At 52.3% G+C, this 15,862-nt stretch overlaps 4 protein-coding genes across 4 annotated transcripts; 2 read left to right on the top strand and 2 right to left on the bottom strand.

Moving 5' to 3' along the window:
- Positions 1 to 3,175: 3,175 nt before the first annotated feature.
- NEUTE1DRAFT_131368 (uncharacterized protein) lies at positions 3,176 to 5,210 on the bottom strand (the record flags this gene model as incomplete). The annotated part of the gene is made up of 2 exons (XM_009855177.1): positions 3,176 to 4,769; positions 4,842 to 5,210. 2 exons carry the CDS (start codon positions 5,013 to 5,015, stop codon positions 3,543 to 3,545), a joined length of 1,401 nt encoding a protein of 466 aa, XP_009853479.1.
- A 408-nt stretch (positions 5,211 to 5,618) lies between these two features.
- Positions 5,619 to 5,974, top strand: NEUTE1DRAFT_117862 (uncharacterized protein; the record flags this gene model as incomplete). Its single annotated transcript, XM_009855176.1, has 1 exon — positions 5,619 to 5,974. One exon carries the CDS (start codon positions 5,678 to 5,680, stop codon positions 5,945 to 5,947), a length of 270 nt encoding a protein of 89 aa, XP_009853478.1.
- A 270-nt stretch (positions 5,975 to 6,244) lies between these two features.
- NEUTE1DRAFT_86208 (uncharacterized protein) lies at positions 6,245 to 10,940 on the bottom strand (the record flags this gene model as incomplete). The annotated part of the gene is made up of 5 exons (XM_009855175.1): positions 6,245 to 9,315; positions 9,415 to 9,515; positions 9,871 to 9,921; positions 10,187 to 10,383; positions 10,588 to 10,940. The coding sequence occupies 5 exons, from the start codon at positions 10,837 to 10,839 to the stop codon at positions 6,245 to 6,247; spliced, it is 3,672 nt and encodes a 1,223-aa protein (XP_009853477.1).
- Positions 10,941 to 12,001: 1,061 nt separating this feature from the next.
- On the top strand, positions 12,002 to 15,219 carry NEUTE1DRAFT_86207 (uncharacterized protein; the record flags this gene model as incomplete). Its single annotated transcript, XM_009855174.1, has 3 exons — positions 12,002 to 13,472; positions 13,531 to 13,710; positions 13,832 to 15,219. 3 exons carry the CDS (start codon positions 12,038 to 12,040, stop codon positions 15,016 to 15,018), a joined length of 2,802 nt encoding a protein of 933 aa, XP_009853476.1.
- Between the last annotated feature and the right edge of the window lie 643 nt (positions 15,220 to 15,862).

Here is a 15,862-nt window from a genome sequence, read left to right as displayed (position 1 = left end):
AAGTAGATAATGTAGAATCGTGGATTTTATTAGCGAAAAGGACACTTTTGTCATCGCCGATCCTTTGTATGGATACCCTAGCTCTTGCTGCTTGGCTGCGTCAAAAAGTCGCGAAGTACTGCAAGTCTTCCCCGGTCTTGGCAAAAATGATACATTTGAGCAGTTAAAGGGATGGTGCCGATTGCATGCCCAATTGTAAGAAGATTTCATACCCCCTTTTGTTGGCCTTTTGTAACAATCAACACAATGGGACCGCCACGGGTCACCTTAAAACTTCCCTTTGTCTGTCTTTCATGTTTTGCAATGAACCAAGTACTACGGATAAACCGGCGCCCGCCCACATCCCGCACAAGTCCCCAAATCCAGGGTGACGTTAAAGCCGACCAGGCCATCCCAAACATTGCCGGGCGCTTATGAACATTGACAAGCACCAGTTTCACAGCACATCCAAACTCCCACTTGGGTTTAGTGTCAAGGAAAGGCGGTCACCCGTAGCGTCTGCTCCCATCTTCCACCACCTACCTACCTACCCTGCGGATTTCCTGATCAGGTCTGTAATCTGGAGTGTTCCCTATGTAATCGCATGTTCAATGGAAGCCATATCTGATCGATCACCGTCGCCATCGGTCGGTCGGTCAATCAGTTTGATGTTCTCTTTCCCTGTCGTAGTTACGCCTTGCTGCCTGCCAGGCTGACGGTGGATGGTGGTCGGCGAGCGGGCGAGCGACTGCTGAGACGGACGGACTGACAGGCTTCATCCTCCCTGCCTCTGTCTTCTGACCTCTTTCCTATCCTGTCTTTTAGATTTTCCAGGTGGACAAGCATCTCCGCACCCATCATTCCCTGTCACTGTAGCTATCGTGGGGGAACCTCGTCCTCGCCGGGGGTTCACCCTCTTTGTATCTCCCTTTGGGGTTTGCATGTTTCTATTTCCGTGTCCTGTCCCATGCCCTTTTGTTCCATATGGCATTGATGATGATAGATTAGGTTAGTGCTGTAGCGGGCACAATCGGCGGGCGGCGGGGTTATCAAGAGGACCGACCGGGTCACAAGGTGACGGGTGACCTTTTGTTGATGATGATAGATGATTTTAAACTCCGCAGTTGGGTACCAATTTTCCGAGCGCTCAGCTGTAGGGAATATCCGTGTCTGTTTGAAAATGTTTCTAGAAAATTGAAATCGAAAGACTGGAGATTGGAAGGTTGGAAGATTGAACGGCGGTCATGGCATTGTCCTCTCTCCTTTTGTTTTCCAATTATGAACGCCGCCAAATCAAACAATGTGCGGATCTACACCACTTTTTACAACCTCATACAGCTCACCATTACTTCGTGTAGGAAGGAGACTGCATTACTGTAACTCCAGCTACCTACCTGCTGAGCTTCTGTATGTGCATATACCGGTATTTACATACATACATACACGACACCACACGACACCACACCACCGCAACAGCAAATGCAACAAGTAAATGCACTGAACAGCCGACGACCGACAGCGATGGAACTGAACCGACACACATGTTGTTGCACTTGAAGACGACGGGCATGGAAGCCACCTCTTGCAAAGAAAAAAAAAAAAAAAAAAAAAACGTGGTTCCGCTCCGCTAGCGTAGAGGTAGCTCCGAGAAACACCACTGCAGCACTCCACACTCACCGAAAAGGCCCGCTTACGTACACAGAAAATCTCTATCCCCGTAGCGGTACGTAGCTGCAGCGTCCCGATAGTTACATATCCCTAGAGGTACACGTACATACCAAACTTTGACGGATCAATGCAAAGATCAGGGATGGATGGATTGGGCCCGACCTGACCTATAAGAAAGAAAAAAAAAAACCTTCGAAGCTCCCACCTGTACTAAAAAGCGGCCCAAGGCTTGAAAAGGAGTGGCTGGTATTTTGACTACTGACTGGATCCCTGCAGGTCACGGCATTGATTTGATCATAACGTGCTGTCCGTGTCCGTGAGGTCGAGGTGGTAACGCCGAAAATTTCACAATACAAGTTAGGTACCTAGTGTAAGTAGTTGATGGACCTGATGATCTGTAGCATACCTACTGCGTACCTAATAAAATGGGGGAAAAAAGAAAAAAAGAAGAAAAAGTCATTCCAAATCCCGATTCAATTTTCAGGGGTTCGAGATGTGTGTGTACCATGTTGTAGTGTATGCACTTGCCTTGCCTGGGGACGGCGATGCCTGCCTGCCTGTATGCCTTGCCAAGATGTTCCAGATGATATTATGTAGTGTAGTGTAGTGTAGTGTAGTGTAGTGTAGTGTAGTGTAGTGTAGTGTAGTGTAGTGTAGTGTAGTGTAGTGTAGTGTAGTGTAGTGTAGTGTAGTGTAGTGTAGTGTAGTGTAGTGTAGTTGTAGTGTAGTGTATGCGTGTTGATTATTGTAAGCATGGGCTACGTATGTATGTGCTATGTGCTGGGGTGTAGTCAGCGACGACGACGACGACGAGTTAATTTGACTTCTTTACCTTTCAACAACCTTACTCCGCCTCGTGAATGTGTACGCGGAAAGTTTTGAGGAAATTGGAATTTGTGTTTGATAGGTAGGTAGCAACTTGCCAAATGAATGAAAGCCACTCACTCAGCCTCAACGGATCAAACAAATATTTATGCGCTTTCCGCGTATCCCAAGACTTCCAAGATGGCTAGTGCTGACCAAACTTTGAAAGTCAAGTCCCCAGTTCAACAAGTGCTGTCTGTGGCTTAGACCTTGGTAAACAGTGATGTATTCCCCTTGCGAACCCCGAGTACGCGTACGGTTATGGAGATATAAGGGCAGTGCAGCATAACCGATAAAGTTTTGGGTAGGTATCGTGTGAAGTTTTACTCCAAAATGCGAACATGCGAGAGCCCCGTCATGAGCCGCAAGCAGATGCCAAGATACCCCTGAGATGTTCGGGAGCAGGCGAAAACTCAACAACAACCTTAAACAATGACGCCCCCAACTACCTACACAAAGAGAAAACGAAAGAGAAACAAACTTTCCATTATTAGCATGTCAAAGAAGGATAGATAGAACCAAGACAAACAAACACGTCATGAATCATTGAAGCTAGAGCTAGAAGTAAGAGGCTGGAAAGAGAGTAAAACCTCATCTTGCATACCTAATGATCCTTGGTCCTGGATACTTAGCAATGACCTGTTGAACCCGTACTTGTGGAGGTTTTTGATGACTTCCAGTAGTGTACATACAACAAGATGAACCTCCTGATTGCTAGCAGATGCTATCTCGCTATTAACCACCGGTCTCTTTCGCCACGCCGGCAGATCCATCGCCCTTGGCATCATATCTCATCATCGTTGTCATCATCAGCGAGCAACGGAAATCCACCGTCCATGAAGCAAACTAGTAACAGATATTCATAAAGCAAAACGCCCGCCGGTTATTCACTTTGGTATAAAATCCCGAGAAAAAACATTCATACTCATAAGCACAGAACCCGCTGATCACAAAAAGGAACTCAAAAGATTATAACAATAGAACAAAACCAGCCCCCATTTGTCAATAACGAAAGACCTTCCAGAAAGTGATCATCGCTTAACACTAGTCCCATTCCACAAGCCTTTACCAGTCTCGACAACCTTATTCTCGATACTGCCCGGCCGTAGGATACTTGGCACTCCCGCATGCTGTGCAGTCTGTGCATTCCCATGCACCGGCGCTGGCGATGATGATGTTGGCGCTGGCACCGACGCATCCTTCATAAGAACATCGTCCCCATCCCTAGAGCCTCCCTCCCCTTCCGGCTGCGTCGCGTAGCCGCTGTCCTTGGTGACATTGCTGCTCGCCGTTGACACCATGCTCGCCTCCTTCCCGAGCGTTGAGCCGAGCGCTACCGCCAATCCGTCATCCACTCCTGGGCCTTCTCCTCCACCTCCTGCTGCTGGGGGCACCGCACCCGCACCCGCTGCCGCTTTCTTCGCGGGCTCACGGCTCCTTCCGCCGTTCATGAACTGGCCCTCACGCAGCTTGTTAATAGCACGTACTGTGTCGATAGCCGCATGCAGCGTCCTTCTCGCATTAAAGTTTTTCTTGACGGTCGGCAGCAGGTTAGCGCCCTTATCGGCCTCCGCACCATCGGTTCCGCGGGCCCAGCCAGCAACGAAGGGATGCTGCAGCGCCTCGTGGGCGGTCATGCGCTTGGCCGGGTCGATGGTCAAGCACCTGCGAATAAAGTCCTTGGCGTTGTCCGAGACGCCGCGCCAGTACTCGAGTGGGGTGAAGGAGTAATCGGCATTGAGGATGGCCTGCATCTCCTCAAAGTCCGAGTCGCGGTCGAAGGGGGTGTAGCCGCACAGCAGGAAGTAGGTGATGACTCCCAAGGCCCAGATGTCGACGGGTTTGCCGTGGCCGGTCTTTTTAAAGATCTCTGGGGCCATGTAGCCGGGTGTGCCGCAGGTGGTGGTTAGGACATGGAATTGCTCCTCATCCATGATCCGACTGAGACCAAAGTCGGCGATCAGCAGGTCGGCATTGTCCTCGGGCGTGCGGAAAAGGAGGTTCTCAGGCTTGAGGTCGCGGTGGACGATGCCGTGGTCGTGCAGGTAGGCGACGGCGGACAGGGTGGCGCGGATGAGGTCGGCGGCGTCGGATTCGTAGTAGGAGCCTTTGCGGCAGATGCGATCGAAGAGCTCGCCGCCGAGGGCGAGGTCGGTGACGAGGTAGAGGTTGTTCATGGTCTCGAAGTAGTCGACCAGGGTCAGGATGTTCTGGTGGCCCATGGACACCTTTTTGAGCACGGCGATTTCATTGCGAACCTGTAGTCTGCTGGTTAGGATAAGGTAACGGATCGCACATGGCTTTGGATGATGGAAGGAATGGCGGCGTACCATGTGTTCCCGGCCGGCCATCAGGCGCTTGTTGATCACCTTGGCCGCATAGTAGCGACCGGTGTCGATGTGTACGCATTCCTTAACGACCGAGTATGAACCGGCGCCCAAAGTCTTGCCGACTTTGTATCGACACGGCTGCACTTCGGGTTGTCGACCGTTGGCGGCACTCATGGTCGCTAATATGTAAAGGGCTTTGTTGATGGTCGATCAATGCTCGGCGTTAGGGTCCAGCTGCTACACTAGGCCGTCGCAAGAAGGGGCAATCTCGTCGAAGAAGTAGGTAGTAGTTATTCGAATGAATCTATCAAATCTGCGGATGGCTAGAGGCACCGCACTATCGGATTGAGTCGAGAGTGAGAAGCCGCGTCCGTTCTATATGCGGTCACCGATCTATTGCTGCGAGATGTATGTAGGTGGAAAGGAAGCAGTCGGGCTGCTGTGGGTTAACCGTACTTGGTTCGAGACAAGCAGGCAAATCAATACAAGGCTCGAGGTGTGACACGAAGAGGCTGCTCGCCCTAGATTAATGTCCGTTCGTAGTTTCTGTCACCGTAAGCCAACCGATCAGTCAGGATGATATACCTAGCGGGGGGTAGACCCCTCAATACGAAGGGACTGACTGAATCTGTGGACGGGAAGGGTTCAGTTAGACCGAGACGGGGGAGGTACCTTTCACTTATCGATACGGGTGCTATAGGGTTCCTTGTCTGGCTGCCTTGTCCTCGTGATTCACATATACCCGTCGTCTTAAGCTGTTTGACAAAGAATTGCATCTGACCAAGTGTGGCTCATAATCATAAAAGAATCCTCGCTATATCTACAAAAGTTGTGCAATGTGTTGTTGTTACCAGATTGTCTCAATGTCTGCTGTTAGCCGCCACCGTATGGCCATTTCAGCTGCCCCGCATTCTCCTTATATGGTGGGTATCTCCTGTGTCTTGGCACCGTCCCGCTTTATCCAGGAGTCCAGCTCGTCGGCCAGTCCCGTCCGGAGTCGGGGCCGGTCAACTACTCCACTTTTTTTTAACAACAAGCTCCCGTTCCGCGCGGAGACATCATATCCGCAACACCACCGCGTCCGTTATCCGGAGTTCCTCACATGAACTATCGGCCTTGGCCGGAGCTATGAGCTCAATCATGATGCATCCACAGGACTCCAGCTATCGCTGCAACCGCCCGCAAGCCTCATGACCAGCTCCTACCGTCCAGATAACCAGTACTGGAGACTTGAACGGAACCCAAGCTGGCAAAAGGATGCTGCGAGATCGCTGTACCATATGCCAAAAAAAAGCTCCGAAAAACAAACAAAGCATGAATCCTAGCTCAGTTGCATAGCGGACGGCGCGTGGTAGCTGTGGGAATCATGCCGTAGACATTACCTACTCGCAGAAAGTCCGTCTTCACTTCCTCTTGTCGTGTCTGACCTTCTTTCCCTTCTTGTCACCCCTATCCCTCTTCTCGGACTTCTCCTCTTCATACACGGGCTCGGCCTTGCGCTTCTTGGTTTTGACACTGACAAGCGGGTTGGACTTTCCTTCCTTGGTAGCCTTGGCGACCCGCTTCTCAGCCTCTTTCCACTCAGCATCTCCTCCTTCGATCTCATACTGATCCAGGGGAAGGGAGTCAATGAGCTCTCTCTGCTTGGCCCTGATGGCCTTCATGGCCTGGTCTCCACCTTCGGCAAGCTCGTCATCCAGGTTCTGGTCAAGGGGCACGAAGTTGTTCTCAATAATCTCGTCATCGTGAGCGGCAGAGGCGTTCTCGGCCGAGACGCCGATCTGTTGAGGCATCTCCTTGGCAATAGCACCCTCAACCAGTGACGCAAGGTGCGTGCTGATCTTGCGCATGATCTTGATGAAGATAGCCAGAAGCTGAGAGGACGGGAGAGTGAGCTCTCCAGCAATGGCATCGATCTCCTTGCGCTGGAGACCGATGGCCAGCAGAATGGCCTGCTGGAGACCGCTGAGCTGGAGGTTTGACCTAATACGGCCCTCGAAGAAAAGCTGCGCAATGCTGGGGATAAGATCGAGAACGACATGGTAATCGAGGAGGCCATTGGCATAACTCTCAAGACGCTTGTGGTCAAAGGGCGTCAAGAGCTTGTCCAACTCCGCCTTCTCCAACGGTGTAGGCTCGTTGGAAGGGTCCAGCTTGGCACCGGTACTGGCAGACTCCTCGATGGTCAACGCCAAGATGGCCGGGAACTCGCGGAACTTGTAAGACAGCAGAGAGAGGAAACGGCGGTGGAAGTCGTTGGCGAAAGCGCCCAGCCAGCTGGGGTCAGTGCCATCACCAAGAGGGCGCAACATGACGCAAGTGTGCTCGCCGGTCAAGTCGTTGGGAGTTTGCCTCAAGTATACTGGCGCAAAGGAAGCGCGCTTCCAGAATTTGTGTAGCGGTTGGGTAAGACCGTAACTGACACCGATATACTCGAGGGGCTCAGGGCGACGCTCGGCAAGCTTGGCGAAAAGGGGCGGGAGCTCGTTCATGTCGCGAACCTTGATGTCGTCAAAGAGACTGGCGTTCGCAAGTTCAGCGTCCGTCACCCGGGGAGCACTCTTAGGTACGACAGTGCCAGCTTCCTCGGAAAGGTTGGCAAACTTGCCCTCGTAGTAGTCGACAAGCAGCTGAAGCGCCCTCGAGCCGTAGCCCATAGACACGTAGTCAGGATTGGTAGCGATTCTGACCACACGAGCACCAGAAAGTGAGGCGAACTCATCGTCCTGGAACTGCTGGCTGACAAGCCAGGGGATCAAATCACCCGCAGGTTGCGAGCCCCTGCTGAGGCTGTTGAGGATGCTCTGCTTGCTAATCTTACCCTCGAGAGAGACTTGGATCACACACAATGGCTCGGGTAGCCTGCCCTCAACGATAGGAGCAGTAAGAACGAAGAGCTCGTGGGCCGGAGCATCACTCATAAGCTGCAAATCGTTGGGCGAGTTCTTGTAGTGACTGGCGACATAGAGCGCAACCATCTGCTGCAGGAATTTCTCGGAAACAGGGTGGAAGGAGAAGAGGGTGTCACGGTTGACATGGAGCAGCTCGCACTGAGAGGGATCGGGACATCCCTGAGTGTTGAGCTTGGACCTGGGCAGCGTGGCGTCCAGGCAGAGGAGAGTGTTCAACCACTTCTCAACCGGATCTCCTTGGGCGTAACGGATGGGCTCAGAAAGAGTGATCTCCTTGAGCGACCGACCACCAGTGAAAACGGTCTCTGTGTCCTTAGCCGCCTTGCCACTTGTCCTGTCGACCTCAACGGCGTCCTTAACGCCGGCACCAGTCCTCGACTGCTCCCTAAGCTGCTTGATAAGCTTGAGAGAGAGTGAGCGGCCAGTACCCTCGTAACCACTGATGGTGGAGGCCATGAAAACAAGATAAGGACCCATGAGCTTCTTGACGAGGGGCAGAGGGATAGCAGCAGCTTCATCGATGACGAGCAGTTCAGCCTGGCCAAGGACATGGGCGTCTTGGGGGCGGATGTACTGGATGGTCTGGCGATGGTTCCTGTGGATGTTGACTCTAACGATGGCCTTGTTGAACTCGGGGTTCGTCGACTGGATGATGGAGTAGTCGGCATGGTCCTTGTAGTCCAAAGCGTCGAATCCCTTGAAGACAAACTCGAACAATGTTTTCAAGTTTTCTGGCGAAGGAGACGTGATAAAAATGTTGCTATAACCGTAAGCGACGGCGGCCGCAATAGCGACACCCATCGCAGCGGATTTACCACGACCACGAGCCGCAGTCAGCGTAACTGTGTTGCGCAGAGTCTTCTCCGCAATAGCATCGACGAAGGTGAGCAGCGCTTTGGCCTGGTCAGTTGTACGGGCCAGCTGGACGAGCGATCCGATGGGCTGAGTATCCTCAAGCGACTCCTTGATCTTCTCCAACTCCTTCTTTGCCGGGTTGACCTCCTCGTCGTCGGTAGGGCGTGGTAGCGCCTTGACAGCCTTGCCGCCCGAAATGGGGAGAACGTTAAGCTCGTCGTCGACAACCAAGCAGGACTCGCAGCTGCCGAGGGAAAGGATAAAGCGCTCGTTGAACCTCGCAACAACGTCGTCGTGGGCTTCGGTTCGGTATCTCGAATGTACGTCCATGGAAAGAGTGTAAAGCTGCTTCAAGCTGTTCATGCCCTTCAAGAGCAGGATAACCAAGCCGCCACCTTCGACAGTTTCGATCGTACGGGCTAGGATATTGGGCGTCATGGCCTCAAAATCTTGCAAAATGCACATGCCGTAGGTGTTACCGAGAATCTTTTCGGTTTCCTTGTAGTAGACATATCGGATATCGTTGAGGGAGATGAAGAGTTCGAAAGGGTCTTCGGAGTTGGCCTCGCGAACGCCACGCTTGATTTCCTTCTTGATCTTGTTTTCGCGCTTCTTGCGATGACTTGTGAAGCCGAGAAGCTTGCTCTTGTACGCCCAGAGGACGGACTTGTTATGCTTCATGTTCGCATTGGAGAGGATGTAGTAAACTGGAAAGCTGGACGTCAGCCATCACCGGTAGGTAAATTATCGGGGGAAGGCAGTCGCGGTCGAGGGTAGAGGATCTCGGGACGAGGGAGTCGACATACGGTGGACAATGGCCTCCTTGGAGTGGTCGCCGACGACGACGAAGAAGCTACGCTTCTTCTCCTGCATGCCATTGCGAATGAGCGCAGGAATGCGCGAGTCACTGTACGAAAAGAAAGCAATTGGTTAGCCCCGAGACACAATGAACATTGATAACAGAAGACGAAGAACTAACATGACTTTTTGTGACATGGTGAAGACTGGTGGCAGATCCGGACTGTCACACTTGTCAAGAGGAGCAAGAGAGACCCAAGTTCCTCCAACTCAAGACGGACTCGGGGCAGACAACAGGCAGGCGACCCGACAAGTCAAGACGGCTGGCCATCAAGGGCCCAAAAAAAATATGCCCACCGATAATTCTGCCGGGCGGTAAGATCGTTCTGGCTGCCAGCCTTACCGCTTCCAGTCAAGCGTCCTGCGGCTCTGGCAGGGACAAGGGCGATGCACGGATCACATACGTCAGGTACGGGGTCGGGGTGATAACAGAAATGATAACCGACAAGAGGCGTCTCATCCTCAACCTCACCTCGAGGTCACTGGCTCTTTGGTCACAAAAAGATATAAAATTTTATCATCCAGCCAGATGGTTTGGTGTGTTTTTAGATATTTGGTTTCCGTCCATTTGGATCATGCGATGTACCACTACACAATCGTCCTAACACTTAGTATAGTTTAGTACTCAGACCCTCCACCTTTCCTGGACTGTTTCTTGGAGCTGAGGAATTTTTTCTCCCTCAGTCGAATCTCTCTTGCAGTTTTCTTTCTGCAAGTGACTCCAGTGTCAGGATGGGTCTACAATACGTAAAAGATAGTTCAGATAGGCTGGAGAAAACATACAGTGCCTCATATTTACGTGCTTTGTCGGGACTCGACTCTGCGGGGACCGTCTTCGCGTACAGATTTATGAGTTCGTCATATAGCTTCTGGTGGTTCTCTGCTTGATTGGCACTTCTGCTGCGCTCGGTCTGTGCCTGTATAGTTATAGAGTCATTGCCCCTGGTATAGTATTTTGAGTGTCGAAGTTCGGCATGCAAGATCTTGGGAAGATGAGCGACGAGTTTCGAGATGGGCCATGTAGTTGTTGCTTTTGTTTCTGTCCTATTGGAAGTGTCAATCTGGATGGATAAGACCTGGCATGACGGCAGCTAAGTGAAGGCTACGACTAACTTGTTTACATGCTGGCCTCCGGGCCCGCTGGAGCGTGAAAAGGAGGTGTCGCCTTGTGGAAGAGTGCTTGGGTGGAATGACTTGTGCCACCTGCGTGCTTCGGCTAGCTCTTCCGGGTCAAACCCAGCGTCAAATGCTTGATGTCGGACCAGCCGTCTACTGGTAGTCACCATCGCGGCACTTGGATTCAGGGCCCAAGCAGGGCGCATGCGGACCATGGGCGAGAGGCTGGCAAGGAGCCTTATCCTGATGCTGTTCATTGTGTCCAAGCAGCTATTTGCATCTACGACTCGGCGGAACCAAGAATTTGGTGTATTGGCAGTGGAGGCTCGGAATATGTTCTCACCTACATCGATCCGATGGTATTAATCAGTCGGGTGTAAGTGGTAGAGATACCTCTGGGCCAGGTGCAGTGCCTGGTTTGGCCTGGCATGCGACTCCACTGCCGGGGCCGCTGCACTACCTAGTGTACCGTCCCCCCACTTTCATCAGTTTCCGTTGCTTTCCACTTCGTCGAGAATTTCTTTGGATCAGCCTTGCAGAAGCCCCACCTCTCGGAGATGCCAAGAGAGCTTCCCATCCCCCAATTTCTGTGTGTCTTCTCCCGGTATTTTCAGCCTGTCGACCCGAACGTACCGTCCTTCAATCATGGGCTTCCTTATCAAAACCTGGCTTAACCACCTCACTGACACATCTTTTATCTTGTCTACTCCCTCCTGTTGGCAGCTTCTTGACCTTCAGCTCAAGCTCGGTCTTTGCGATTGAACAGTCAGCGATTCAACAGTGTGGCCCTCATCCGACACGTCCAGATAAGGCTACCTCGACACAAGGAAACCTGGAAGAACAGAGAACGAAGCTCCGTCCGCCGCTCTCCGCTTTTTGTTCCTCCGCTCCCTCCCTCTCTCCGCCCCCCAATTGGAGAACGCGATCGGTTCTGACTACCGTGACTTCTTTTCGCGGCTTTCCCCTTCTTCCACTTGCACTTCTGCAAACTCGTTTCTCCAAACATTGTTATTCTTTGACTTAAGTTCAGTTGCAGCTCAGCTCAACTTCTGTTTCCCATTACTTCAGGTGCATTGCCCTTCACGCAGCTACATCTCGCTGCGACACTACACTACAGCCCACTCCAAGCCATCAACCTCGTCGCCCTTGCGGTGCTGCTCTCTCCAACAAAGGTCAAAACCCACTATAGCTCTTGTCTTCTCCTCTCACCTACTTAGTTCACTTTCAGTTTGGTGATCTAGGCGAAACCTCCAAACAGCGTTTCAAGGTCCAAACCACGTTGCTCCATTTCACCAGTTACAAGCCCAAACAACTTGCTCTGGCCACCTTCAACTTCAGGGAACAAGACCTCTTGCGATCACAATCACTTTCCGTTATTGCCCCACGTCGCTACCGCTTCTCACCATCCTCGCAACAAGACCCAGCCAACCCTTCAAACTATTCTAATCCCCCTTGATGCCCGGGCAGACGCCAGAAGTTGTTGCCTCTGCCGATCTAGATCCTCTCTCGCCCAAACCAATCGCCCTCCACAGCACCTCGCCGACCCTGGTCCCAAGGCTACAGGACCACGCTGCCGCTATTGACGCGGTAGTTGAGGAATTAACCAGTCAATTAACCAATCCGAACCTTACGTCTCAACCCTCGTACAACTCGTACATCTCGCCCGCCATGCCAGAGCCGGTCCAAGAGTCTTCCGATGTGTCCGACACCATAGTAGTTGCCGGCGAGTATTCGGAAGATGATGACGACAGCCTTGATGCGTATGATGAGGACGGGCAGGAACAGGGCCAGGAGCAGGGGAACAAGCCAGAGACGGGCAGCGATGATTATGCGCACACCTTTGATTCGCCCACAGACCAAGGTGAAGGTGAGGCCGACGAGGCGCAGCCAGATGTATCAAAGGCCTCAGAAACTAAGATGAATGATTCTTCCACGCCTGAACCTTCGAAGACTCAGCCTTCCACTGCACCTGCCCCTCCTTCTGATCCTTCATCGTCTCCTCCAGCCAAAGTCACAAGCCAAACCCAGCCCCATTCTGAAGCCGAGCAGCTCCCAGCCCAGACCAACGAATCGCTTCAGTCTCTAGATGCGCCATCTGATTTCGCTCCCGCCGCCCCCCATCAGCATCTCCAAAGCTCAAATCCCGATCCTGTACCCGATGCCGCGCCCAGCGGCACTTCTTCCATGGCCGAGGTGCCTTCCGCACCAGATTCCGGCGAGATCCAAATGCCAGATGCTCCTCCTGCTCCTGATGTCCAGCCCTCTACTAGAGACTCTGCTGCCGCTTCAAATAGCCCGACCCCGGCAAATGAAGATGATGACACTGCCGTTGATATCCAGAAGCTCGTGGACAACATCACGGCCAGAGCTGCCGCATCCCCCACCACGGCTTCTGCCTCATCTGTAGCAGCTGCTTCAGCCAAACCGCCTGCCACTCAAACTTCCCAGAACGGGCCAAGCACCTTGAATGTTTCCCATTCTGCTTCGCTTCCACCTAAACCTCAAGGCGGCCTACCTGCCATCCCACCTCAGGCCCATCACTTTCATCCCCGACCCCATAACTCTGTACATGCCCAAGGCTCATCTCCCAGCGTTGGACCTGGGACACCACGTACTGCGTACATGCCACCTGGCGGCTCCGGTATCGGCAATGAAGCCATCTCATCTCTGCCTCCCATTCCACCCAATACCTTCAATAATGCTCCAACCCAACCCTACGCATCCGCGCATAACTCCCGACATCTTCCGGGGCCTGGTAACTCTCTCATAAGCAACATTTATGCGCCAGCAAGCGATCAAGACTACGAAAAGTTCCTTGCCGATGAGAGGCAGTACACATTGGAGGCTAGATGGGAGCAACGATTCCCTGAAGGCTCGCGTATCTTTATTGGTAAGTGCAACACTCGCTTGTCTTGTTTGGCGGTGGCATGTACTGACCTGTAGTGTAGGTAACTTATCGTGTGAGAGAGTCTCAAAACGCGAAGTCTTCGATGTCTTTAGCAAGTTCGGACGCCTTGCACAGATCTCTCTGAAGAATGCATATGGTTTCGTACAATATCATACCATTGAGGAAGGTCTTGCTGCTATTCGCGGCTGCCGCGACGTCGAACTCGGTGGACGTGCAATCAGTAAGTGGATTTGCTCCTAGCAGTTGTTACCACCAACCTTTAGGCCTAAAATTCAACTTTTTTTTGTTGTGTAGGGTGTAGCGACTTGGGTGAAGATGAATGCCAGCTAACCGTCTCGAAGATTTGGAGATATCCAAGAAACAGGATCGAACTCGGAAAGAACACCCTGAGCGCGACCGTGAACGTGAGCGAGAGCGGTCGCCTGACCGCCGCTTGCCACGTGATAGCCGTATAAGAGACCGCTATGAGGCGAGGGATCCGGGCTGGCGTAGAGATGACTACCGCCCGGGTCCTGGGCGCTCACCTTCTCCTCACCGAGGAAGCCGAGACGGCCGATATGCTAGGGGCTCCAGAGACCGTGACTTTGGCCCTGGATATGACAGCCGCCGATCCAGATCGCCGCCATCAGTCCGCTATTATGATAACGGCTATCGACGCAGAGATGACAGCCCGCATCGGCGCGTGCCATCTAGCGAAGAGCTTGACATGCCTTTCCGCTACGGAGCCGATGTTCCAGATGTTCAGCTTGTCCTCCTTGGAGACGTACATAAGGAGTTCGTCTCGTGGGTTCAGAGCGTCTTCCATTCATATGGGCTGAGGACAAATGTGATTTACGCGAATCCGCGCTTTCCCCGGGAGCCGTTGATACAACGTCAGATGGTGGAAGGCGTGCATGCGGTCAGTTTTCTTGACCCTAATTCGCCCGGCAAACAACAGCTCGACATTCGGGTGTTTACTCGGACCGCCACCAGCATCAACTTCGACGATTATAAGGTAACGCCGCATCAGGCTGCTGCGTTGGTGATAGACAAGAAGCGCATCCAGCCACCGCAGCCGCCGCCTACCTACCCAGTCAACAATTATGGCCACGGGTATCGCCCAGAGGTTCCACCTCCTGTCAGCTATCCATACCAACAGCAGCCCTACGCCATCCCTCCGGCTCCGGCACCTCAAATACAGCAGCTGCCTGCCCCAGTGCAAGACATCTCGAGCGTGGTTGGTCAGCTCAACAACGAATCCCTCAGCGCACTCCTGGCCACTTTGACACAATCTCAAGGTGCGGCTCCGCAACCGCCTCATCCAGCCATGCCCTTTGGCGCGGCCCCGCCGGCTCCTGCAGCTGCCCAAGCTGCCCAGATCGACATCAACGCTTTGCTCGGAAACCTGAGGAGCGCCGCCAATCCGGGAGCTCCAAGATATGGCGACGTCCCAGCATATGGGGTCGGTTCTGCACCCCCGGTCCCGACGGGCTACGATGCCCAACAAGCACAAAAGCTTCTTGACCAGCTCAGACGCATTGCTCCGTAGGGCTGTGATGCTAACAATGATGCTGTTTTCAGGACACAAGTTGTCGCCTTGCACTTAAGTACTCGGAGATTCGAGGAGCTGTTATGCATCTTGACATGTGTTTTCAGTCCTATCATAAAAAGAAATGGAGGCTATGGATAATAGACACCCCAATCAATATTTTACATATCACATTCTAGGATCGGATGGAGCGTGCGACATCAAAACAAACCCCTTCTTGTATTTGTATGTAAAGTGTAATTTTTCTTTTTCTTTTTGCAAAGCCGCCATCATGGATATGGGCACTCGTTGCTTATCGTTGTTCGGTCATTTCTCGTGGAATGTCCACATCTTGCATTAAACCCAGCGGCATATTTCTGAATCAGCAGCGTTTTCATCGCTTGGCCTGTTATTTTTTTCTTCTTCTTCTTTTCCCCTTCTTCTTCCTCGCATTTCCTGGGTGTCGTGGAAGCGAAAAGCGGAAAACGGAAAAAAGGAAAGGATAGAAGAAGTTAGGACAGTTCAGGTAGAGGTGCCTAGTTCGACGACTTGGAGAAAAATAAAATTCTGTACTTGGGTTCTATTCGAATAGGCAGGCACAGGCAACGCTCAGGCAGCTAAGAAAGAGGAAAGCGACAATAGATCACCTGTACTACTACTTACACAAATACAATCTCTGCTCAAGCGGTGCTGAACTGGACTTGGTACCTAGGTTTGATGCCGCTTGTCCCCCCGGTCATGCAGTGATGAATGGATGGATAGGTGAGGCTGTTCGAGACATGGTAGAGATTTAAAAAGGAGGTGAGGAGATTAAGTGAACTTGGTAACAAGAAGAGAAGGGGGGGGGGGGGGGGGGGGGGGGGGG

The sequence above is a fragment of the Neurospora tetrasperma genome, assembly GCF_000213175.1.
Source record: "Neurospora tetrasperma FGSC 2508 unplaced genomic scaffold NEUTE1scaffold_5, whole genome shotgun sequence".
In the NCBI taxonomy this organism is placed as follows: Eukaryota; Fungi; Ascomycota; class Sordariomycetes; order Sordariales; family Sordariaceae; genus Neurospora; species Neurospora tetrasperma.
This window is presented reverse-complemented; position numbering and strand designations above follow the sequence as displayed.